Below are 25366 nucleotides of genomic sequence, written 5' to 3' on the forward strand. Positions count from 1 at the left end.
TTCACACACACATTCATACACCGCGGAAACCATGCAAGGCACCAACCAGCACATCAGGAGCTCAGTGTCTTGCTCAAGGACACTTCGACACTAACTCTGGGGGAGCCCACAGGGAACTGGGAACCTTGCGGTTACCATCCAGCCACTCTATCCCTGAGCCACCACCCGCCCCTGTGTGTGTGTGTGTGTGTGTGTGTGTGTGTGTGTGTGTGTGTGTGCGTGTGCTGTGTGTGTGTGTGTGTGTGTGTGTGTGTGTGTGTGTGTGTGTGTGTGTGTGTGTGTGTGTGTGTGTGTGTGTGTGTGTGCGTGTGCTGTGTGTGTGTGTGTGTGTGTGTGTGTGTATTTACTTTATGTATGCTTGTGTACCAGTATACCATGATTAATATGATATCTCTCTCTCTCTCTCTCTCTCTCTCTCTCTCTCTCTCTCTCTCTCTCTCTCTCTCTCTCTCTCTCTCTCTCTGTCCAGGCCATGTTCTTAGAGAACATGCTTCTCCTCTTCGCCTCTTCCTGGTTGTTCACCATGGCATCATGGGATACGGTGGGCATCCCAGCAGCTGTGTTCTGCAGCTTCCTGATTGGTGAGACAGTCAGAAAGACAGAAACACGCAATTTGGAATCCCACCAACACTCTAGGATCCAGGACCCGCCTTGACCATGTACAGGCGCGTCGCTATGTGTACACGCAGTGCGTAGGGCAACACGTCGCCAAGGGCAACACAATGAGCTGCGCAATATTCAATAATTCAATAATTTAATATTTATTCTGATTCCTGGCTCCGCTGTCCGCCCGCTCCTGCAACTGCGTGTGTGACCCCCAAGATTATATGTAATTGGCCGCCGACCCCCATCTGAAAATGTTGTTCCAGGGACCCCCCAGAAGCAAAGATTTTAGTTAAAAACGTTCGCTCTGAAAGAATATATATTCCAAATTTGTGTCACATTTTCACAATTTAAAAAAAAATAGCAGATCTACAAGCTCGTAGCTTGTAGATGCTTGTAGATGTACTTAGTTTCCACCACTGCAAAAAACAGTCATGACCACTGTCATGACTTAGTATTTTTCAGAGTGGATATAGCCTATATCCGATCTGAAAAATACTAATACTGAAAAAATGAGCCTACAGTCATACCACAATAATATTGCAATATGACGTAGGCTAGGATGATATAAATATTATTGACGAAATAAAAAAGATGAGGTCAGCGCTGTTACTAACTAGTAGATCTTTGCTGTCGTTCGAACTGTAGTTCATTGCAGTTACCTCTCATCACCAGGTGGGGGTGACACAATGTTCAGAAATTCTGGATTGCTGCAGATTTCAAGTTTGACGTTTTAGAGTAGACTGTCATGCAGGGACGGTGCACACATAGACATCAAAGGGGGCTTCAGCCCCTGCCCTAAAACAACTGCCCTCTCCAGACCGCACGGATGCAGCGTTTACTACATGGTGAAAGAAATGCAAAGGCCACTCCTTTCCACAGTATTTTGTGTTGAACAAATTTGTTTAGAAATCAATGTCGTTACACCGCATCTCCAGTAGATAAAGACTGCTGGGTTGTGCCCCGAAAATAGCTGATCTGCAAGCTCTCAACGTGTCGCATTGCGTCACGTTGAGAGCTTGCAGATCAGCTATTTTCGGTATTTTTGTCTAAAAGTACAGGATTTCAGCCCCTGCCTCTCTAACACTCTCTGCGTGTCCCTGTTCTCATGTGCTGTATTTCCTGTTCTCCTCCATTCTGTTAGCTGTTCTCCTCTGCACTCTGTTCTGTTCTCCGTAGGTCTCATAGCGTTGGTGTTGTACTACCGCTTTCTTCATCCAAAGTCCTTTGAGATCTTCCAGAGTCTTCGTCACAGAGGAGTCAGTGGAGCCTGCATGGACCGAGGCTCTATCTTGACCCTGGATGAGAAGACGACACCCAGCTTCCATCGCCACGCAACACTGTGTGGTCTGTACAGATCATCTGTTTATGTATTACCCTATTTATTATGAGGATATTACTGTTGATTGTCAGGAGAGGATGCTGTCTGTCTGTCTGTCTGTCTGTCTACATAGTATTTAATACCCATTTATTACCGTTTTTATGATGATAATGATGATGATGATGATGATTTCTTCCTTTTCTTTATGTCAGGAGGCGGGACCTTGATGGACCTCCCCCACCAATGGGAGGGCTGGAAGCACCATCACTGGCTGCTGATTCGTTTAGCTCTCAAGACCGGAGATGTGTCCAAGATCTGTTCGTGCTATGGGGAGGGAGGTTTGGCTGGACTGATGGGTCTGGATGAAGATATCATTCACTCTCCTGATGCTCCTCATCCTCCTCAGGTCAGATGTTGATCAATCCTTCAACTATAGAGCGCCGAGGTCCTGAGTCTCCTGGCGTCACTCGCTCGTCCCCTCCATTCCCCTGGTTCACGGAAGTAATTTCTCTATGGAGAATAACATAATAATTTATATCGTCCACTATAAGCATTGTGGTCCAAAAATATTGCGTTATTGTCAGGGAGGTCAGTAATTTAGTCAACCAACATTGATTCCTTTCCCTTTCTTAAGTTGAAATATATTGAGGTCTTACTAGAAGACCAGGTCGCATTTACTATGAAATAGTACGTTTTTGGTCCGTCCGTCCGTCAGTCAGTCAGTGTATCACTCAAAATCCCCATACATGGGGAAGCCCCCATATATGGTGTCCAGGTCTCGTGACATCACGTGACATCATCAGTGATGTAGATCCCTGATGTCATAGTAAATGCGACCTCCTGTCGCAATTAAGCCCATATACAGTATGGAGATCCCTGATGTCAGCAATATTGGCCAGCAACTCTATATCTGACCTCAAACCCTTAGATCTCCATATATGGATATATGACAGAACCTGTTCTGACATTCCATATGTCTCTGTCATCCATTCTTCCTCTTCGATGTCTCCTTTTTGACTGATACCTGTCCATTCAAACTCTAGACGGGCCTGCCCCAAAGTTATTAGTGCAGCCGCGCCCGGCTGTTGAGTTCTCAACAGGTCCGCAAATTAAGGCCCGGCCCTACCTGGGCCCTCATCAAAACTTAGATCCCCATATATGGAGCTGACCTGTTCTGACATTCCATATGTTGATCTGACATCATCAAACCCTGTACACTCAAGACACGCTCCATATATGGCCAGTACAGAATTCATTCCATATGTGCACGCCCAGCATCTGCTGTCACCCAGGCGGATATGTTGATCAGACGCCCCATGCCGAAGTGCCAGCGCTTGCCCAGCAGTCTGCTCTCACCCAGGCGGATGCGTCCAACTCCATTCTCGCCCTCAGGCGTCTTACTGGTATTAATAACCTAGAATGGTAGTGATGCTCTGTGATGTGCTGTTTAGTGTGATATTGCCCTTGTGTGTACAAAAGGTTTAATGTCTACTCTTCTGGACTTCTATCGGACTTCATTAGACATTGGTGTCAAAATTCAGGTCCTTGGACAACCTATATGTGAAGTTTCATCCAAACCTAAGTAAAAAACAGTTGTGTTGCTGTGCTGTGTGCACTGGGTGTAATTTAAATGATTTTATTTGTGATGTTTCAGGTTCTTCAGATTCCACCAGCAGCACCTCAGCCTGTTCCTCAACCTGTTGCCATAGTGACTCCTCAGGTATATATACACAGTGTATGTCCATCCATCCATCTTCAACCGCTTATCTGTAGTCGGGTCGCGGGGGCAACAGCCAGCAACATTAGTGATTTCCTCCTGGGGGGTCCCGAGACGTTCCAAGGCCAGTGAGTCGATGTGTTTCCTCCAACTGCGCCTTGGTCTGCCCCGGGGTCTCCTCCCAGTGGGACGTGCATCAAGGACATCCCTATAGTGAGACGAAAGAAAAGCCTGGTAAGGCAGAGAAGCTATCGGCGGATGTATTGTCCGGAACATCCGTCAGATGTATTTCCCCCGGACAGGATATTTTCCCGACCAATCACAACACTCGTTTCATTCGCGGAGAATGTAAACTGATTTGTAAAGCATCAACGTCATTTCCTTGGGCGATACTTCCGCTAAAATCCTGCAACTTCCGCCCAAACAAATATTAGCCTCTACAGTGTAGATGTTGCCCAGGGTGGGTGCAACCTGGCTATACCGTCCATGTTGAGACTAGTGAGGACCAGAGTAATACAGTAAGAGAGTGGCGACACTAGTGTTGACTCCCATTGTAACAATGGAATGCGGAAGTGCTCATTCTATCTCAACGGGATAGTTCCAGCCAGAGGAGCAATGTTTGGAACTATAGCCCAGAGGCACCCTCTTTGCGGCGAGGTCAAAGCGTGTCGCTACTCTCCTACTCTTCACTCTGGTGAGGACCTAGTGGACACTTTTTCATGATTGGCTGCCTCTAGCGCTCTAAGCCAATGGGAGATAAAACCCATAGTCAGCTGGCTGCACCTGGCAGTTATGATCCCCTTACTCATTTCAGTGCAAGTTGCTCAGTGGCGTTTTGAAGCACCCGGAAGAACCGTCTACTTCCGATTTCTTTTTGATTTGGACACCACATTTGGAGAGCCTCACTGGGGGCTTGGTTATGACGTGAGTCATTCTTGCTTTACTACAGCTGATAGAGGAAGCCCCGCCCCCAAAGCCAGCTCTATCCACAGTGATACAGAGACCCGTGAGACAGGCCCCGCCCACTCAGATCAAACGGATGAAAACACCTCCAGAGGTCTTCCCAGTTCAAGAAGTGATCCCTGAGGAAGTTGAAGATTCCAGCGCTGCACCTTCTGAAAGAGGTTAGATGTTTTACAAACACTAATGTGCACGCACGCACGCACACGCACACACGACACACCCTATCTAGCCTACTGCACATAGCCTTTGAAAACATGTGTATGTGGAAAATAAATCTCAAAGAAGCTCCCATGCATGGACCCGCCCCATACCTGTTGCTGCCGTCGGAAGATTAGGCACACCAGCGAAGGCTAAGCATTCGATAACTAAAGCATAATCCTTTATCGTCATTGTCACCACCGACCACCCGACCTTGGGAATTGGTACTTGAATCAAAAGGATACGGAGTCAATATGTACGCACACCACGCAGGCACGCATGACGTGATTGGCCCTATAGATGAATTCAAAAACCGGTCTCATGGTCGCAGCTTACGTATTTCCTGTAGGCGGACTCGACGTAGCTGCGGTGTTTAAACCCTCACCAGGCACATCTCTTCTACTATAGTGAACGGTAGAGTGACTGATGTTAGTCTGCCTCAAACGTTACTCTTTAACCTGCTTTTTACTAACACTAACAAGATGCCCAGAACATCGAGATGAACCTGTGTAGTTTATGGCTGCTCCAACAGTAGTGGCAACATAAAAGAAAAAGAAAAAAAATGTAAAAAATGTAAAAATATCCACCGCGGTAGCTGAGACCAGAGCCATTGAGTAATGGTTGAGATGAAGCAGTGAAAGGTTCTGAAAGACACATAACGTCAGTCTTACCCAATACCCAAACTTTCTGTTTTATGAACACAAGTACTTTATACCTCCTACTAAGCATTTGTATTTTGTAGTATGATGTATCATGAAGTATGATTAGACACGGTCAGAATTTAAAGAGTACTAGTACAAACATTACATTGTTCACCTTTTCCAAACCGTTGTGCCACGGGTTTATTTGTTAGTATTGGGCCAGTATGGTGTGCTGCACACATACTGTATTACAGTTGTTACATCAGTTCAATCTAATTTGTTTTGTCAGGAGATGAAGAGTTCCAGAGCGCTGCATATGGCTCGCCCACCCCCTCATCTCCTCACCAAGCAGACAGTCTTCTCAGTCTTCCTCACATCGACAGTTTCGGAGCCTCTTTAACTTCGGCGGCTTCGGAGGCTTCGGCGGCCTCGTCCTCCGTCTGCTCGCTGGAGATCAAGACTCCCGGCTGGAGGACCCCTGACCGGCGGTCAGGGGTCAGCTCCCTGCTGACGTCCCCGGATAAGAACCCCGGTCTCCCCGGAGAGTCCAACACCGCGCTGTACTTCAGCGCCGAGGCCCCGTCTCCGTCCAGTGGAAGTTACCTGGGCTGGGGTTCCGAGCTGTCGCCCATCTCCACTTACAGAAGTCCCTATCGGATCCGGGAGGCTCGCTTCGCCACTTCAACCCCCCGTCCTGAGCCTCGACCCGAGTCTCGTGCTGTGGTTGAGGTTCCAGGTCTGACCCCTGTTGTTATCACCCCCGCTACCCCGGGAACCACTCCCGGAGCCACTCCTGGTACAACTCCTGGGACGACCCCTGGGACGACCCCCAGTGTTACCCCTGGTACCTCTACCGCTGGTACCCCTATCGCACCTCTCACTCCAGTCATTGCCCACGCCCGCAAACAAATGGTTCAGCTTGTGGACTACAATGAGAGGGCGGTTTAAAGAGGGATCAGAAATACAGGATTTAGTTCAGCCCATGGATTATGGATCTACATGACATACAGTAAAATCCTCAATGTTAATTTAACCCTAAAGGTGGCCTTACACTAGCCGATAATCGGCTAGTGACGCATTTTTTACGCTCGGCGGGTGCCCATCTCAATCGATCTGCTCGGGGCCGCTCAAAGCGCGATCGGGATCGGCCCGATCAACATCAAGAATGTTTGATATTTGCTCTGCCCCGCTCCGATTATACTGTAGTGTGTGGTGCTATCAGATTTCAGATTGAAAAAATCGGCTAGTGTAAGGCCACCTTAAGAATGTCAAAAATGAAACGGGTCTATTTGGGTCCATTTTTATACTCTCTGGGTTAAATTATGTATCAACTATGGGTCTGCTAGCTGGTGAATTGAGGTCCTTTACAGCTCTGTTCAGTCAAATCAATGAGAGTAAACACTAGACATTTCCCCCTGATATGTTCACCTGGGTAAAATATGCACTTTTAAATGGTTGAAAACATCTGGAAAATATATATATACTCTGTGAGGGATTATGTTTCTGCTACATGTAGATTTATGTTATGAAACCTTATGTAGCCCCCTGGCCATGTGATAAAATAACTGCCCCAATCTGCTATGGCAAATTATGCCTGACACAGAAGCACTTTTATTTGCTTGCAAAATGCATCATTTTAATTTGTTGCAAATATTTCCTATTATTGTTCCAAAAGCAATAGCTGACGTTGAGTCAGTCTGTGAATCGGTCAGTCTGTGAATTGGTCAGTCAGTGAATCGGTCAGTCAGTGAATCGGTCAGTCAGTGAATCGGCCAGTCATTGAATCGATCAGTCAGTAAATCGGTCAGTCAGTGAATCGGTCAGTCAGTGAATCAATCAGTCAGTCAGTCAATCAATCAATCAATCAATTAATCTGACATCTGAAAATCTATAATTTGTTTGCAAACAATAAATAATAATGAATAGAATAAATTGGGCTTCAGTAAGTCAGAAAATCAGTCAATTATTCAGAGAGACACATTAAGTGGATACTTTTTCATCTGTGCAAAGAGAAAATATTTATCTTGATCTAATCTAACTGGTCAGCAAAATGCTTCATGAAGAAGTCTAATTAGGCTTTAATTTATTTTCTGTTTACAACACATTGCACTTTTGAACGGAAACATTCACGAAAATAGATGTGTTTTATGATATGTAATCTTTTAATTTAACATTTTGTTTACATTATGTTTACACTTAGTTTAGACATCTGCACATTTTAGTTTTAGTTTATGTAAAAGTTTGTGAATTTTGTTGATGACACGCTATATATAAAAAAGGCAGCTTTGGAGGAATTAAAAAAAAAAACCCACACAGATAGTTTTTCCAGTAGGCACTATTTATTTACACAGTTGTGTTTCTATGGTTTAGCTTTGTGCAAAGATCACAGGCTGTTAACTGCTATCAGCTTGATGTTGTGATGAGATATAAGAAAAGAGTTAAGATTTCTGACAGGTACTGTATGTAGCGCTGGATTCCCATCAGAATGGATGTAAAATGTCATCATATCCCACTGAGCATTTCTCAGGCTATTAAAATACGTTTAAATGTCTAAAAATCGGTTATAACTGGTCTAAAAATGAAAGTATCTTTAGCGGTCTAGGCTTAGATTAGATGTTGAAACAACGTCGTTTCAACAGCGTTTAAAAAACGGCTAAAATATAGATGGTCTGTATAGAATAAAAAACAGCTAATCAATAATAATAATGAATTGCATTTTTATAGCGCTTTTCCAAGTGTCCAAAGCGCTTTACAATGGTTCATTCATTCATACATTGGGAGGTGAAGTGGCGAACATTCGACGCCAGCGTCCTCACTTCCCACACCAACGGTGGCAAGCAATATAGGGTTCAGTGTCTTGCCCAAGGACACCTCGACATGTGGACAGGAGGAGCCGGGATTCGAACCACCGACCCAGGGATCATTGGACGACCTTATAGCCTGGTTTAGATGGACAGATATAAGTATGACTCTTAATAGCCGACTATTGCTCAGTGGGTTTGATTCATAAAATCTCTTTATTCCTGTTTAATGAGAGGTCATTGTATGAACTTCAGTGGTACTAATGTAATCTATTATTATAAGCTACAGTATACTAAAAAATAGTGTTATAAACTATAGTAGTAGCTCTTCTACTGTTCACAAGTTTAAGCTCATCTTTCAGAACCCTTAAATAAACTAACGCCAATTCCTTTTGAAATGAACCCAGAACACATTACAGGACAGGTTTTTCTTTCCGATAACATGTGAAAATGATCATACCAATGGGTAGCATTAGCTATAATAAGATATTAAAACAAAGTGGCTTGAATACTGGTACTCACTGGATCGTTGTTTTTAGGATAACTAAAGGACTATGAAAGACAAGTGAACATTGTGAAATACATTGTGTATCTGTGATATAGCTGACATTATAACCGTCCTTGGATCTGGTCTCAGATACCTCTTTCTACAGCACCCCATCGACTTCATGAAGCTTTTTCTCTGGGACTTCTAATGACACGTATACTTTGTCCTGTAGTGTGAAAATATCCTTACAGTTTAAATCTATAAAACAGCTGTAAGGGTTAATGGTGTTTGGAGGATTTCCGCTCAGTATTACAGAATGTTATGGGTTCCTTTTAATATGTGATTTTATTTTTATTTTTTTACCATAGATGTAGTTATTTTAACCATTGTCAACTTTTAAAAAAAACACACAAATATTTTCAACTCTTCTGTTTTGTAATCATTATTTGTTTAAGATGAATTCATTATTTTATAACACAAATATACATGATTTCTACGACTATTCAAAGTTCTATCTCTGTGATGAGGAATGAAATGCAAACTAGACAGTCATCAAAATGAAGTTCAAAAACACCCTCTTGGTTATATAAAGGTTGGTTAATCTGCTTGCTTAAAACACCTCTGAATATTGTCCATGTTTGGATTGAAACACTGCATGTTCCTCTTCCATACCGCCATCTAGCCAGAAAAAAATGTATTTATTGCAAAAGAAAAAGAAAGTGTGCAACTACACAGACACATTGCATTACTCTAACGCACAAGCTAGAATGTATGTCAACGCAACACTAATATGAAATGTACATTAGTGAACATGCTTTAGAACGCAATACCAAATGCTTTGTCTTGTAGAAATGACAATGTGTGTGTAACTGTCTGCAATTTGATGGCTTGTATTTCTACTTTGCTCACATTTTGTACTATTGTGTTATCTTTTCACTTGGTGCTGTTATGAGATCTCTGGACATTCTTGGTGGGCAGTCTGGATACAGCTAGTGGACAGTCTGAATACACTGTGGCAGTATTTCCCTGGTTTATTATTAAGTTCTACATGTCTTTTTACGTTCATTGATAAATGGGTTTGATTGCTAATTGATTGTAACATTGTTTAGTCATTGGACTGCCTCATGTTAATTCATACTGTACATCTCATCTTAATAAAGATTGAGTTCAATAAACACACGATCTCACAACTAGAGACCTGGGTTATGTTTTAATAAACATAATTATTCATCTACCAGCTTGTAGTCGTTTTGGTGTTATAGCAGAAGAACAACAAAAAGCAGCATAGTTTGTCTCATTTCCAGGCAGTGTCTCTGATATTCATATTTTTTCATATAAGAATTAAAAGCTTATAATAATTGATACGGAATACGAATACGGTTATGTATGGGGGTGCGCTCTATAGAGGCCCCTCAACATAAAAAAATTGAGTTGATTGGATATTTCGTTCAATCAAAAGTATAGAATATCAATCATCATCAGGCCTACTGTATCACTGTTGTGTCATCAGCGAACATTGGAGAGCAACATTGGCCATACAGTCATTGAAGTGCAGGGACTAGAGAGCGAGAGAGGGGGGGGGGGGTTCAAAATGTAGGATTCAATATGTGTATAGCAGCCCATTTTTACCTCCTGGCAACTCGGACAGAAAGTCCAGGATCCAGCTGTACAGACTGGGGTTGGTTGGTTCCTATAGGTCTGAGCTTGGTGTCCAGTCTGCAGGGGCTATGTGGTGTTCTATCTATAAACAGAATTCTCACGCTGTCATTAGTATAGGAGTTCTTCTAGTGGGAGAGGGTACTGGGTAGGGACAGTGTATGTCTACGGCGTCGTCTGAAGTTAAAGTGTCCATGACACTTCTAACATGTACTGTAGGCCTACTGTAACTGCTCCCCTATAAGTGCTCATCATAATCATCTGAGCAGCCACTAACCACCACTAACCAGCCACTAACCACCACTAGCAGAACAAACACGGCAAGGTCCCCCTTCCCTGTTTTGCCGTGTGGGTCTCTATGGTAGGGTGGGTCGGGTGGTAATGTCCTAACCTATAATAACCTGTTGGTCAGTCCTTGTCAAAGTTTTGTACTTTAACCTACAGTGCAGCGTGCTAATTAGGGAGCTGCCTAACCAACAACACAGTATACTCAATAAATGGATAATATGATATGTTTTCATTTTAGCTAATGCAATTATTCAGTGTTGCAGTGTGACTTTATACATAGTTAACCCTAAGTATGTAAACTTATTGTGAGATTACTATTTAGAATTTAAATAAGACATTCTGAATGTCTCCTGCATCTCCAGAGTGTAGGTTATTCAACTTAAGCTTGGCTGAAGGCAAAGTGCCGGTCAGTGGACCGAGGCCGTTGCTTACACGTGTATTTAAGCACAGCACACTCTAGCTGTTACAGAGGAACCGCAAAGTAGACAAAAGCTCAAAAGCATGACAATGAGTGTGTGTGTGTGTGTGTGTGTGTGTGTGTGTGTGTGTGTGTGTTCTTATAGTCAACCATTCAATATTAATGTAGTGTTATATAATACGTGATATAAACCAATTTTGTCAACCTGTCCAATGGGAACGTGTAACTTGTCTGGTTATATAGCCTAGTAAATCTTCCACTTCATTGAGAATATGTTATTATTACTTAACTGGTTTTCAGTATACCGGTATATTATTTAAGTCATTCTGCCAGTCAGGACAAGACAAAAGGACAAGCAGGCAGGCAGGCACACACACACATGCACGCACACACAACCATTAAAGTAAATATTTCCCCTGAAGTTTTGTTTGCGTTTCAGTTTTTGAAAGAAAATTCAGAGCAGTGTTTTCAGATAAATGTTTCTGATTCAGCAGTTGCCTGTCACAGCCATAGGCTACTATCATGGCAATGTGTGCAGTCATTGGTTTTATTGATTTGTTTTATTAGCCTAATTGATCAAGAGTCTGGGGCTTTTGAGGACACAAAAACTACAAATAAGACCAAAGTGGGGCCTTTGGTTCATGGATTATTGAGTGAGTGATTAATATGTGTAGATAGATAATAGATGAATGATGGTAAAGTACAGCTCAATTATTTACTGTAAATCAAATGCAGGTCAAACGCTAAATAAATAAAAAACTAATATTCAGGGGTAGGGTAAGTGATTTTCTTTGGTTAAAATAAGTGTTAAATAGCTATATTATAGTGATTTAACCTTTTAAACAAAAAAATATATCATTTACCTACCTAATTAATTTTACCCCCACCTAGTGATCACAGCAGTGCAGCACCACAGCAGCTGTTCGTTCACAGTGACTGTACTGTCCCTATTAGTTGTGTTAGTGTTGTAGTGTCATGATCAGGTGGTGAATGGAGCTGACCTAACTCAGAGAAAAATGCTTAATAGACTATTATTGAATCAATAAAGCAAATGAAGTGGAAAAAACATTGTTCTTGGTGCTGATCAGGTGCTGATTCATGTCTGCGTCGTGTCGTCATCGCATGTGACCAGGTCACATGGTGGTGTATATGTGGTTTCAGTTCAGGTCACGTGGTTGCAGGGAATAAACTCAGAAGTGAATGTTGTTTGATTTCAGATTGTTTTGAAGCCTCGTCGCTGAACAGAACTTCAACTTCAAAGCAACAACTGATCAAAAAGAAAGGGCTACAGGAGGTAACGTTGATATTGTTTTGTCCAGGCAGCGTTACTATACTTCACTTGTCCTGGTTTATAGTGTTAAATGTGCTCCGATGTCCGATCTATTTCTATGACTAGCATACTTATTGATATAAAGACAAACAATACTCGCATACTTAAATATATAAGGGATTTTCTGCTTTTCACCAAAGGTCATTGTTTGAAGTGTTCGTGTTCTGGTGCCAGGCTAGTTCATTTAGCAGTTTGAAACCTATATCTCTCTGTCTGGCCTACCGTATGTTTGATTTGTCTAAACACAATGACCAGATTTGTTTACCTACTGTTGGTGCTACCCTTAGAGTATATATGAATATTACCTCTGGTCTATTAGAGCTATGGACCAGGGCTAATATTAATATATAATATAAGGTTCTACCCTGTACATTTACAGGAAGGAATCTCTCACAATGAAGGCTGTGTCATTACAAAATGTCACATTGCACAAGTCTCAGTCTTTTTTAAGGCTAATTTAAAAGTTTTAAATTAAAACGAACCTATTGTTAGACAACACCCTCGCTACAATTTGCTAAAATCTCAGACCGAGCCGTTTCAAAACCAGAAAGTGAAAGCCTAGATGCATAATATAATAGGCGGCTGCAGCAATGAAACCTTAGCTCACTCCACTCCAAAATTGGATCTAGATTTCATTGGCATGATGAACATCAGAACATTAATCAGTGGTCATTTCCACACTGTTCCTCACTATGCATAGGTCAGCCGAGCCACTGATAACTATCTGGCATATTATATACATGCAACAGTATCATTCATAAAATCATAATGTAGAGAGAATCCTGTTGATTTTATTACAAGAGAAGAGAGGTCTACTAAATGGTGCTATAAAATGCCTAAATTGTACAAATGGTAAATGGAAAACCATTCTTGCAATTTGTTATAATTACCGTAAATGTATAGTTTCCTCTGACATAATGTCCACCATAATGTGGTGTTGCACAGTTGCACTCTATAAAATGTCATCCTCTGAAATATCAGAGGACTTAAATTCAGACTCTTTGCTGTAGTAGTGGAACTGTCACAGGACACATAGGTCAGTGCTCAGAACAAAGCACCATATGTAGGCGTACATATAGGTTAATACTGTCTGACTCGTAGGCTCACTCACAGTTATGACTGTAACCGTACCCACTCCGGCACAGACAGTACACAGGATCATTGTGGTAACCTGCAGCTCTCTGATTTATGCAACTTGAGCACCACAGAAGTCAGTTTCCTGGAACGCGACAAACTGCATTTGCAAGCCTATACAAATAGTGTCACGTGACCTTACCATTTTGTATATTATTTAATATACACACCACAAAGAGGAGGTGCTGCACTTTTTGCACAATTTGCAGTTTATTTGCCTTTTATACTGTGGTTGCTGGTCATTATTGTGTGGTGGCCCTCCACACAATAATGCATATAATTTTATAAATAACCGTGGACCCATGTCTCACTTCCCTGTTCTATGCCTGTGGCAGAGTCCTTCCCTACTCTCTCTTCCTCTTACGCCCCCCCCCCCCCCCCCCCCCCCCCCACACCCACCCCAATCAGTCAACATGCTGATTCATTGAACCCACAGATTGGAAATATTTGAAATTACACGATTGTTTCACTTTTTTTCGTTTCCACTCACTGACATTAACTTTACCCATAGTCTATATAGAATGAATCATAAGCTATAACCTGTGTAGGAAGAGAGTGTGGGCTGTGACTCTGTGTGGCATTGTTGAAAACAGAACATGTTGTTGTTAAATTTGTTCAAATGACAAAGCAGCACTTCCCGTTAAGAGCATCACCTGTCATACATACAGCATATCTCAGTCAGGACAGAGATTCGGTAAACACATTATGATTTTATACATAGCCCGAGGGCTGTGATTGGCTAGCCTGGGACACAACCAGCCTCTGTTGTGCTGGGAACTTTAGTTTAAGCAAATCATGTTTCAAATTCTTATCTAATGTCTACTTTAGATAAGTGTAGACATTTCTAAATGTCTAGTGTAGCCCGGACCGCTACACTAGCCGCCCGGGCCCTTATTCCTAATCTTAACCTCAGTAAAACTATGGCTAAAGTTAAACCTAACCTTATTCCTAACATTAACCTCTGTAAAACGAATACAAGAATGCAAGAACTGCTGGGGGCGAGTCTGACGCGAGTGGTCCGCGAGAAGAAAATGGAGGGCGCGTACTGTCTGTACTTAATCTTTACAGGAGTTGAAACAAGGACATGAGTCAACTCATGACATGTCCCAACAGGAGTCTCTCAACTAACCAGCAAGAGTACTACATAGCTAAACATCCTGTCCTAGAGGTCTTTATTATGAAAGAAATTGTTGAGCTTCCATTGATTGCCACAGTCAGTGTTAACTTACCATGGAACTTATAACTTATGCATTTCAGCTCAATAGGTAATTGTTGATACTAGCCCTTACCCGTTATTAGATATTTGCCCCCCCCCCTTGTGGCCATAGGGGGTACTGCGCCCAGTGCGTTTTTAATTCACTAATAAATTCATTAATAATCATTAATGTGTCAAATCGAAAAAAGGGCTTCGTTAAGACCTCCATATTCATATGGTCAATGCCTGTGTGAAAAGTGGGAGTGATTGGTGCAGGCAATGAGGAGATACGGCGGTGTTTCTGACAGACAGACAGACATTGTTAGAATTATAGTATGATTTTGCTTGTTTTAAAATCCTGGGCGCTACACTTTCTCTGCCAAACTGGGGGGGGGATGGAAATGGAAATGGAAATGAAGAGTTTACATATAGTACACATTTACACCTTCCCTAATGATTATCTGGTTTCAGTATTTATTTATGGTGTACTGTATTGTCTCTATTATAAGGTTAATGTAGCAGTCAATTTATATTGGGGTCCGGGAGGGGGCGGGGCGGGGGTTGCGAGATACTGCCAAAGCATCTCCGGGGGTCCCCGGCCAAAAACGTTGAGAACCCCTGGCCTAGAGGAGCAACTGAGCATACCGGGCCAATGTAATCTTCATGAAATTGGAATGAGGGAAACCTCACCTGTCTTTTTGAGAATCAATAAATAAAGGTCATGAAAGGAAAATAAATGTGTTTTGTTGAAATACAAGGCATTGATATTTTCATTCTTGCAAGCCCTTTTGCAACAACAACAACAACATGGCTAGTATCTACAGTATCTTTTAACAAAAGCAGGAGAAGCGTGACATTCTGTTTTTCCGATGAGTGGTGTTTACACAGGGATTTGTTTGGTCTGGCTGCACTTATGTGACCTCTTTATCAGGTCTACACCCAATGCTGCCATTTTATAGGCTCCATGAGGACTTGAGTTGATAAGCCTGGATGGATGTAGGCCAAGCCTGGCTGGCTCTGGTATTGATAAGGGCTCGCCTGCAGTGCCACCGAAACCCACATTAATGAATGTAGTTTTTGTGTGTGGAATCAAATGTTGATTATTTGTTACTTAGGATAACCAAATGTTAATTTGATCTATTGTACCTTGTTCAGTATGATTTACATTATGATTTCCGTTGAAGGAGTTGGTTTAAAGTAATCTGAGTGTGTCTGCACAACCAGGCACGTGAATTTTGGCATGTGTAGCAAGCTGTTCACCTGTTATCACTGAGTGACTGTGGCCTCTTAGTTCTGTTGTGTAAACCAGAGAGAGAGACTGAATAGCGTGCGTGTGGCGTAAGTTGTTACCGCAGCAAATTCTTTCTTATCACATGACAGAACTGGGTTATGCGTGCGCGTGATTAGAGAACCTGTTATTTTGTGATAGTGTCACACAGCGTGTTGGTTTTCACAGTGTGAAGGGGCAGAAGTCTCTCGTTCTTTTCATCTGTCTTTTTTTCTTTGGGGTAATAGTATGTTATGAAATTATGCTATGTACTATATGTTATTAAATTAAAGGTTACCCCCTAATGAATCGTATTTTTTAATGTTCTAAAAGTTTTTTTTTTTTTAAACTAAAGTGTGTGGTAAATAAGAAACGATCTCGTTCTCTCTTAGGCAAAATGTGGTATGCAGCCCTCTTGTTGTTGGCTGGCAGCTTGTCAATCAGCCTGGCCAGACCACACCTCCAGCCACTGTCCAGTGAGATGGTCAACTACATTAATAAAGTCAACACTACCTGGAAGGTGAGCAGAATTTTGACACATACTTGTCTCCGTCTTTTGCTGCCACATGACGTCATGGGGGGCATGAATAAGACAAAGTCCATAGACTTGGCTGCCACATGACATCACGGGGGGAACACACAAAGCCAGGCGCTGGAGGGGCTAGTCTAGTGCACCTCAAAATGTATAATATATATTTTATAATCAACTAAATTGATTAATCTTATTAACAATTTAAAACTTGCTTTTTTGTACAATGGCGGTGTACACAAATTGTGAAATCTACAAGCTCGCATTATATTGCAACTCATTTTAGCTGTAGGCAAAAGCTTTAAATCGTAATATTGATTAGAACACCAAGCCGACTCACAAGAAATTGAAATGATCTGAACAGTAGTTCAGACACCTAGTCAGTGCATTTGGACTCAACTAAAAACATTTGTTTATTTGGTGCGGTCCAAACATGAATCTAAGATCAGAAATGGCTTGCTTCAAGGATTTTTGTGGATTCTCTAAAATGCACTGACTTTACTCTTACTGATCGGTGTGCAGCTTCTTGAAAACACATTTTGATTAATCTACCGGTACTGTTGTTACAAGACTTTTATGTCATCAGCTTGAAGTTGAACAGTATGTTCTCTATAGGCCGGCCACAACTTCCGACACATGGACTACGGCTATGTGAAGAAACTCTGTGGAGCGCTGCTCAAGGGACCAAAGCTACCCATCCTGTGAGTCTTGCATCATTTATGTATACAGGTCACAGGATCCGAGTGTGTCTGTGCAGTATATTTGTGTGGCGTGTGTCTATAGATATGTACAGTTTGTGGTGTGTAGTACAGTATGTCTATAGGGGTGAAGTGGTGTGTGTGTGTGTGTGTGTGTGTGTGTGTGTGTGTGTGTATGATGGCATGTGAGTGGGTGTGGAACTGTGGACCACACGACTGAATGACTGTTGGTTCCGCTTGTGCTTGTGCAATGTGAATACTGTCTAATAGACGATGAAAGGAAAGTGAATGTTGTGTTCTGTTGCATGTGGTCCAGACTTGACGCACACCAGACTCCACGTGGGTCCTCCTGGATCACAGAGTCATTTGAATAAATTCCGTCTATAATCCCATGTCATCTGAAATGTGTGTTGTTCGTTTTTGCTGCTTGTGTTTAGGGTTCAATATGCTGGTGACATGAAGCTGCCTAAGAACTTTGACCCCAGAGAACACTGGCCCAACTGTCCCACTCTGAAAGAGATCAGAGATCAGGGTTCATGTGGCTCCTGCTGGGTGAGAAACAAACACTGTTATTTCATCATGAATACAGAGATTAGGTGAACTAAAACATGCTGTGGTTGTATACATCAGTGCTTCTCAACCAGTGGTCTGGGGACCACCAGTGGTCCTTGAGGACGTTCCAGGTGGTCCTCAGTCAAATGATAGAGAGTTGGTAACCACAATGGACCCTTATTAGAGCTTTAACTCTTGAACGTAAAATAATTGTTATTTTGCTCAACGTCTGCCTGTTACCGTATCTCTCCTAACAAAATGTTATCCGATAACAAAATCTTCTACGTTTTGGGTCTGAGAGGATAAATGTCATCAAATGGTGGTCCGTGGCTCAAATTCCGAATAAATAATGGGCCTTAGAACGGAAAAAGGTTGAAAACCACTGGTATACAAAAACATGCCTGGGGGCCCTGCCTATATATGGAACTGGCCTGTCTGTGGACACAGACAGATACAGAAATCTCCATATATGGGCGTTGTCTTACTGTCACTGTGGTGGTTGCTGTGCCTACAGGCGTTCGGTGCTGCAGAAGCCATATCAGACCGTGTGTGTATCCATAGCAACAGCAAGGTCAGTGTGGAGGTCTCCTCAGAGGACCTGCTTAGCTGCTGCAGCGACTGTGGTATGGGGTAAGGACAAAGTGTGTGTGTGTGTGTGTGTGTGTGTGTGTGTGTGTGTGTGTGTGTGTGTGTGTGTGTGTACTGCTTTTACTGTCTTCCAATGTTCAACTGTCCCCACCATCAGATAAATACAATTTACAATTTAGGCATTCAGCAGACGCTCTTAATCCAGAGCGACATTAAGCAAGAACAAAAAGCATGGCAATACATCACATACATAAACAGTAGCTATCATGAAACATGTGTAATGCAACTATACACATAGTGCTATGACTACATAAAATGCAATTCTAGTGCTGTCTACGTAACATGCTATAAGTCTGTATAAAAAGTGATAAAACATGTTAACATGAACTGACAATCTGGCGAACCCTTGTATCTCTCTATTTTAGGTTACTTTTAATGTTGTTGTTTTTTTGTGAATTAATATCTTTTGAGAGTGTCGTCATTTTCTTTGTCAAGGACATTGTTCTGGGACATTTGTGTAGGACAGCTTGGTGTGACAAGCCCTATTCATTGCCACTGATGATATAACACATAATATAAAATGAACAATCCTATCGCCCAACCGTGAAGCTAAGAGTTGGGAGTTTATGGTGGTTACAGTTAACCATTTCTGTGTCTAGGTGTAATGGTGGTTATCCTGCAGCTGCGTGGGATTTCTGGACCAGCGAAGGACTGGTGTCTGGTGGGCTTTACAACTCCCATGTTGGTAAGTGCCCGTGGCCCATTCTGTACGAGAACCCCTTTTGGCATTATGTTATACTTTAGCTATTGAGAAATAGCAGATCTACAAGCTGAGCTTGTGGATCTGCTATTTTTTTTTAATCGTGTAAATGTCCTGGTTAAACAGCTGTTTCTTTGCACGAGAATGCATAAATATTGCAATGATAGTAAAATAGTTTTTGGACTCAGAAGGAGTTCAGAAGCCTTGTTTTGAAGTGCTGGATGTACTGCATGACCTTGAAATGCATTGCATGGGTTTTAAAAGTATTGCATGATTATTTTATTTTATGACTTTTACATTTATTTATTTTGCGCGCACACACACACACACACACACACACACACAGACAGACAGACAGTATTAGTAAAGCACAGTGTATGTTCCTGTTGTTTCTCCAGGTTGCAGGCCCTACACCTTAGCTCCCTGTGAGCATCATGTTAATGGCACCAGACCTCCCTGTTCTGGAGAAGAAGGTGACACCCCCGAGTGTGTCAGACAATGTGATACCGGATACACACCTGATTACCAACAGGACAAGAACTTTGGTAAGGCATCGAAGACATGCTCGCATCATCATGCATACATTTACACACACACACACACACACACACACACACTGTAATTTCTGTATTGTATTTACTTTGTTTGCCGCCACTAAAATATTGTAACAATACTGTCTGCAATTCTGTCCACCAGAGGGTGTTGAAATGACCAAATGCTCAAATGTGTACATCTCGGTTATCAAGTTGTCTTGTTCAGATGGTACAGAAACCCAGTCTTGACATTAACAAATTCTCTCACCTGTTAACTTACGAAATCTGTTTCAATGTACCAATTCCATGGGGCGCTACAGTATGCTTGTACAGTACACTGTATGTCATCACTGGCAGGGACTTTTCCATAAGCTAGACTCAAGCTACAAACCCTCCAGTCAACAGCAAGTTACTGTGAAAGTCGAACACACAAGTGAAAAATTAATATAGTGGTATGCCGCTTACATTTACCCACTGAATATAATGTGTGCGCACTGCATACAGTTGTACTGTATATGTAGACAGCCTAACCCTGTGATCAGTTGTGTATAGCTGTGTCTTTACGGTGCACAGTACAGAAGACTAACACTGGTATATGTGCTGCAGGTAAAACGTCTTACACAGTTCTGTCAGAAGAGCATCAGATCAAGAGTGAGCTCTACAAGAACGGCCCAGCGGAAGCTGCCTTTACTGTCTATGAAGACTTCCCGCTTTACAAGTCTGGTGAGAAGTACACACTATGCAAGCTCACACATAATAAACACCAGACAAAATCCATCTCTTCGGACACTTGGGGACATATCCCTAAACTTAATAAACACCAGACAAAATCCATTTCTTCAGACACTTGGGGACATATCCCTAAACTTAATAAACACCAGAGAAAATCCATCTCTTCAGACACTTAGGGACATATCCCTAAACTTAATAAACACCAGACAAAATCCATCTCTTCAGACACTTAGGGACATATCCCTAAACTTAATAAACACCAGACAAAATCCATCTCTTCAGACACTTAGGGACATATCCCTAAACTTTGGCCTAAATTTGAACTATTAAAAAATATCAACAAAAAGAAATGGGCAAACTACAAGCTCACAATGTGTCGCTTTAGATTGGCTAGTTGAACTATTTTAAAATAGGGCCCCTACTCTTTTATTGTGTCTGAAGTTCCTACTTGTTGACTATTTAGATAATCAACCAGCGGGAAATGCTAACTAATCTGTCAGTGTCGGGGACCTCAGACCCATTTTCTACATAGCCAAAGGCAGAGTGTAAATGAGTCATGGTGCTGTGTTTTACTTTTTTCATTTTCTTTGTCAAGTGTTTTCAAGTGAAATACCCCTTAAAGACAAATTATAGTAAAACATGGAGTATAATATTATACTTATAATATTAGTACTAGTTCAACTAGTATAATATTATACTTATATTATACTAGTTTGCCCTATAATCCCAGCTTTATAAATAAAACTAGCCCAAAACTTACAATGGAAGTTTGTAACATTTCATCAATACGTTTCAGTTACACAGTATAGTAATATACATTGATGATAGCTACATGTGTTTGTTTATTTGATGCATATCAAGTGTGAAGACCTACAGAATATAGTTGTTAGCTGATCTTAAATAGCCTTGGCGAAACCGGTATACTGTACCGCCTGGTGATCTGTCCACCACCCACAACTCGGTGCACAGGATCTACAACAGTGCACATTTCTCCCTAGGAGGCTGCAACCAAAACAATTCAACTCTTAGACCTTTACAGTCATGCAGTAAAAACAAAGACGGGCTCCATCACCAAGGACCCTTCACAACCCCTTCACCACTCCTTCCAGCTACTCTCATCAGAAGAGAGAACGGCTTCAGAGCACTCGATAAATATTTTAGACGAGGCCAAGTGGACCGTCTTCTTGCGTCATGTTTTGTGTGTTTTCTTGTGTCTAGGTGTGTATCAACATGTGTCCGGCTCTGCTTTGGGAGGTCATGCCATTAAGATCCTGGGCTGGGGAGAGGAAGACGGCACCCCCTACTGGTTGTGTGCCAACTCATGGAACACTGACTGGGGCGACAACGGTGAGGACATACACAATATCCTTGCACTTCTATTTGTACAGTTTGAATACCCAATCTGTAACCCTAACCTTAATTATCACTATGACATGCATAACGTTTACCTTAACGTAACCCAAATTCTATTCATTTTTACCAACATTTTACTCCACACATAGATCGGATTACAATTGTACACACAAGCACAGCTCTATGCTAAATATGTTAAACGTGCACATTTATTTACTCAAGCACAATCATCTATGTGTACAGTACTTGACATTAATGCAAATATTCTTCTCTTCCTCAGGGTTCTTTAAGATCTTGCGTGGGTCAGATCACTGTGGCATTGAGTCTGAGGTTGTGGCTGGAATTCCAAAGTAAAATGTAAGAAAATAATCTTATGGAATCTCTTGTGTACCTAAAGCCATGTGTACTAGCCTGTTTGGACCAGATGGCTGTTAATAGCATACGTCATTATCATCGGGCCACAAATAAAATCCATGCTTGTGAAGAACAGTGTTTTAGCTAGCCGAGGACTAATGGTACTAGTGTGTGAAACCAGTAGCGCTGCTGGTAAAATTCCACTCCTCATTTGTTAAGAGTTGTAGAGAGGGACATAAAATCAGTATGTATTGTTGACCTCTTTTTTTTCTGGTTTAGGTTTGGGCCCCGGCTGTGGTGTCATGACATGACCAGTAGATGCCGACATTCTCCTTCCTCCCTGCACTAGAACCACTAAAAGGTTTCAGTCATGATGGTTCAAGATTCATTCAAACATTCAATGTTCTTTACAAAGACCCCACAAGAGTGTTCATGTGGCTTCTATTTTTAATGTAGTTTTTAGGTTTTTGAAGGTGGTTATTATTGAATATGATGTGCAATTTGTGCAAAATGCCACCTATCCACCACTTCTCAAATGGAAGTTTGGTACTCTAAATGGTAACAATCTTTGGACTGGTCTTAGTGCAGTCTAAAGGTGGTTGCACACTGGGCGCGTTTTTCGGAAAACCGACGGGAAAAACGCAGCTAAAAATCCGAAAACACGTCCGGTGTGCAGGGACCTTAATTCTTAGTTTCTCAGGTGATTCTTGCAGACGACTGAACCACTGGTTTTAAGCTCTCCACATAAATTATGTAGCTGTTGCACGCATGCTGGATGATGTGATGTTTTGTAGATGTATGAAAGGAAGTCGCTGTATTCAATTTGATTTTGAACTGTTTGGAATGTATATCAAAGTTTTCAGTTTTAAACAAAATGTGGGTCTTTTATTTGTTGATAATTTGTTGTTTTTTACACATTGACTACTTGAGAGATGGATCACTTTCATTGTAGTCTGATTTTGAGGTTTTTAAAGCTTCTCTGCCTGATTTGATCAACGTAAAGTATTGCCACATTATATAATGTTACAGTATATACAATGGTGAATAAATGAGTAATGTCTTACTCTTAATAGTTGGTTTCCAATGTGCTGTTTTTGTGCATCAGCATTTTCAGGCTTTGTTCAACTAGCCTGATTTGTCTTTTCATGCCCAAGGAGATTTTCAATATGTGACTTAAGTTGAAGCTAGCCTCTTGTAACGTATTACCATAAGTTATAATGTGTAAAATCTCAAACAGTCTTGAGTTAATTAATTCTATCCCATTGATTATGAAAGAAGCATCTTAACAGACATGCAATGATACACACCATAGATACAAATTATAAAAAGTACACCGCTCTGGATTCAAGTTGTCGCTATATTTTAAATTTAATTTGTCATCTGTACAATATCCTGCTACCCTAATAGACAGGGGTACATGAGCACCTGGCCGTTCATTCGTGCTCTATCTCCGACCAAGCCACACTTCCACCACACATCTCTCTATGCAAAATAAAACCTGCACACTCCCACAAAAGACATAGACTACATTGCATTCGCCAAAAATGTCTTCTTTACTGTTTAAATATTACTTTTCTGAAACACGCTATTCTTGCTCAACCTCAACAGCCTACGTCAGAATCGTCATGTTGGCGTCTACTACGCCAACTACGTTCACTTAATGGGGCCAGTCCTTCACAGTGACACACGCGTTAGATCAACCACGCGACCGGGATGGTTTCTACCCCTCAATGTCGTGCCTACTCTACACTGCCATCCCAAGTCCCCTCCCCCTTTCACTGCTCCTGTGTGTGACCTGTGAACTACTCTCTGACTGCACTGTGGCTTGATTTATATGTGCGAGGTTGAAATGTAATGCACATAAATTAATTATAGGTCCAGCAAGCAAATCATGATTGTCTGTTTGTGCTCAATAGGTCACCATCACATTCCGATTTTAGGTGTTGTGTTTTCTATGACATTTATTTGGGCCAGTAGTTTCATATCTATCCTTTTTCCGACCAACACAGAACATGCTAACGGTGTTAGCGCGTTAGCATCCATCTTGCTTTTGATTTATATGTGCGAGGTGGAAATGTAATGCACATAAATTAATTATAGGTCCAGCAAGCAAATCATGATTGTCTGTTTGTGCTCAATAGGTCACCATCACATTCCGATTTTAGGTGTTGTGTTTTGTATGACACTTTGGCCAGTAGTTTCATATCTATCCTTTTTCCTTTGACCAACACAGACCATGCTAACGTTGTTAGCGCGTTAGCATCACACAGCTTACAGCGTCAGTGTTGCATGAATACTTTCAACCATGACAATGCCGACTACTTTTGCTACACACACTTCCCAAGGATTATGGAGATGTCTTTATTTTTTTTTTAAGGTTGAGAAATGAAATAATTATGGTCGTTTCTAATCTCAGCATTTCACAAGAGAAAGACGTGGATGCCTTTCGCTGCGCTGTTGGCGTTGCCATGTCTCATAGAAACAAGTAAATAGGTCTTTAAAAAGAATCCCAAAACAAGCGCATATAACAGGGGTCTGTAACCTATTTTAAATGAAGTGCCATGTTTTTATTTTCTAGATAGTGAGTCAGCCACAAGCTCACATCACAACAATAATCCATGTAATAATCACAATAACAATACTAATAATAATAATCATAATAATCCTGCTACCCTAATAGACAGGGGTACATAAGCACATGGCCGTTTATCCAACAGCTTTCTCCGACCCAACCACACTTTCACCCCACATCTCTATATGCAAAATAAATTCGGCACACTCCCAGAATACATATAGGCTACATTTCATTGAAAGAAATGTCTTAATTACTGAATAAATATTACTTTTGTCAACCACGCCATTGTTGCTCAACATCACCAGCCTACGTCAGAATCGTCATGTTGGCGTCTACTACGCCAACTACGTTCACTTATTGGGGCCAGTCCTTCACAGTGACACACGCGTTAGATGAACCACGCGACCGGGATGGTTTCTACCCCTCAATGTCGTGCATTTGCTGCGCCCTTCTAATGCTGCGCCACGCCTACTCTATACTGCTCCATGCGACTCGAACAGCGTCAGCAGCAGCAGCTCCGAGCCTCCGTCAGAAAGGCTGCCCACAGCACTGCACAGCCCCACACCCAAATGAATCGAATGAATGAATAAGGCGCTTATATCGCTATTGCTCAGTGGATGGGACATTTACATTAAAAGCAATCGGATGGACGCGTGGATAACGGCATGGTTGT

The 25366-nt window shown here is 41.8% G+C and overlaps 2 protein-coding genes across 2 annotated transcripts in view; both read left to right on the forward strand.

Moving 5' to 3' along the window:
* The window catches only part of LOC308314299 (XK-related protein 5-like), a 13820-nt gene extending 6517 nt beyond the window's left edge, over positions 1-7303 (forward strand). The window contains exons 8-13 of the mRNA XM_080761853.1: positions 470-581; positions 1783-1950; positions 2137-2330; positions 3579-3644; positions 4591-4765; positions 5733-7303. Of these exons, the coding sequence (XP_080617979.1) occupies positions 470-581; positions 1783-1950; positions 2137-2330; positions 3579-3644; positions 4591-4765; positions 5733-6391 (1374 nt within the window). The 3' untranslated portion in view covers positions 6392-7303. The remainder of the gene's footprint in view (positions 1-469; positions 582-1782; positions 1951-2136; positions 2331-3578; positions 3645-4590; positions 4766-5732) is intronic.
* Positions 7304-12253: 4950 nt separating this feature from the next.
* On the forward strand, positions 12254-23181 carry ctsba (cathepsin Ba). Its single transcript, XM_080768323.1, has 11 exons — positions 12254-12387; positions 16412-16539; positions 17164-17249; positions 17684-17798; positions 18313-18428; positions 19046-19131; positions 19545-19691; positions 20286-20402; positions 21630-21758; positions 22045-22121; positions 22398-23181. Exons 2-10 carry the CDS (start codon positions 16417-16419, stop codon positions 22116-22118), a joined length of 993 nt encoding a protein of 330 aa, XP_080624449.1. The 5' UTR covers positions 12254-12387; positions 16412-16416; the 3' UTR covers positions 22119-22121; positions 22398-23181.
* The last annotated feature ends 2185 nt before the right edge of the window (positions 23182-25366 follow it).

This window comes from Protomyctophum bolini, assembly GCF_963924005.1.
Source record: "Protomyctophum bolini genome assembly, chromosome: 1".
In the NCBI taxonomy this organism is placed as follows: Eukaryota; Metazoa; Chordata; class Actinopteri; order Myctophiformes; family Myctophidae; genus Protomyctophum; species Protomyctophum bolini.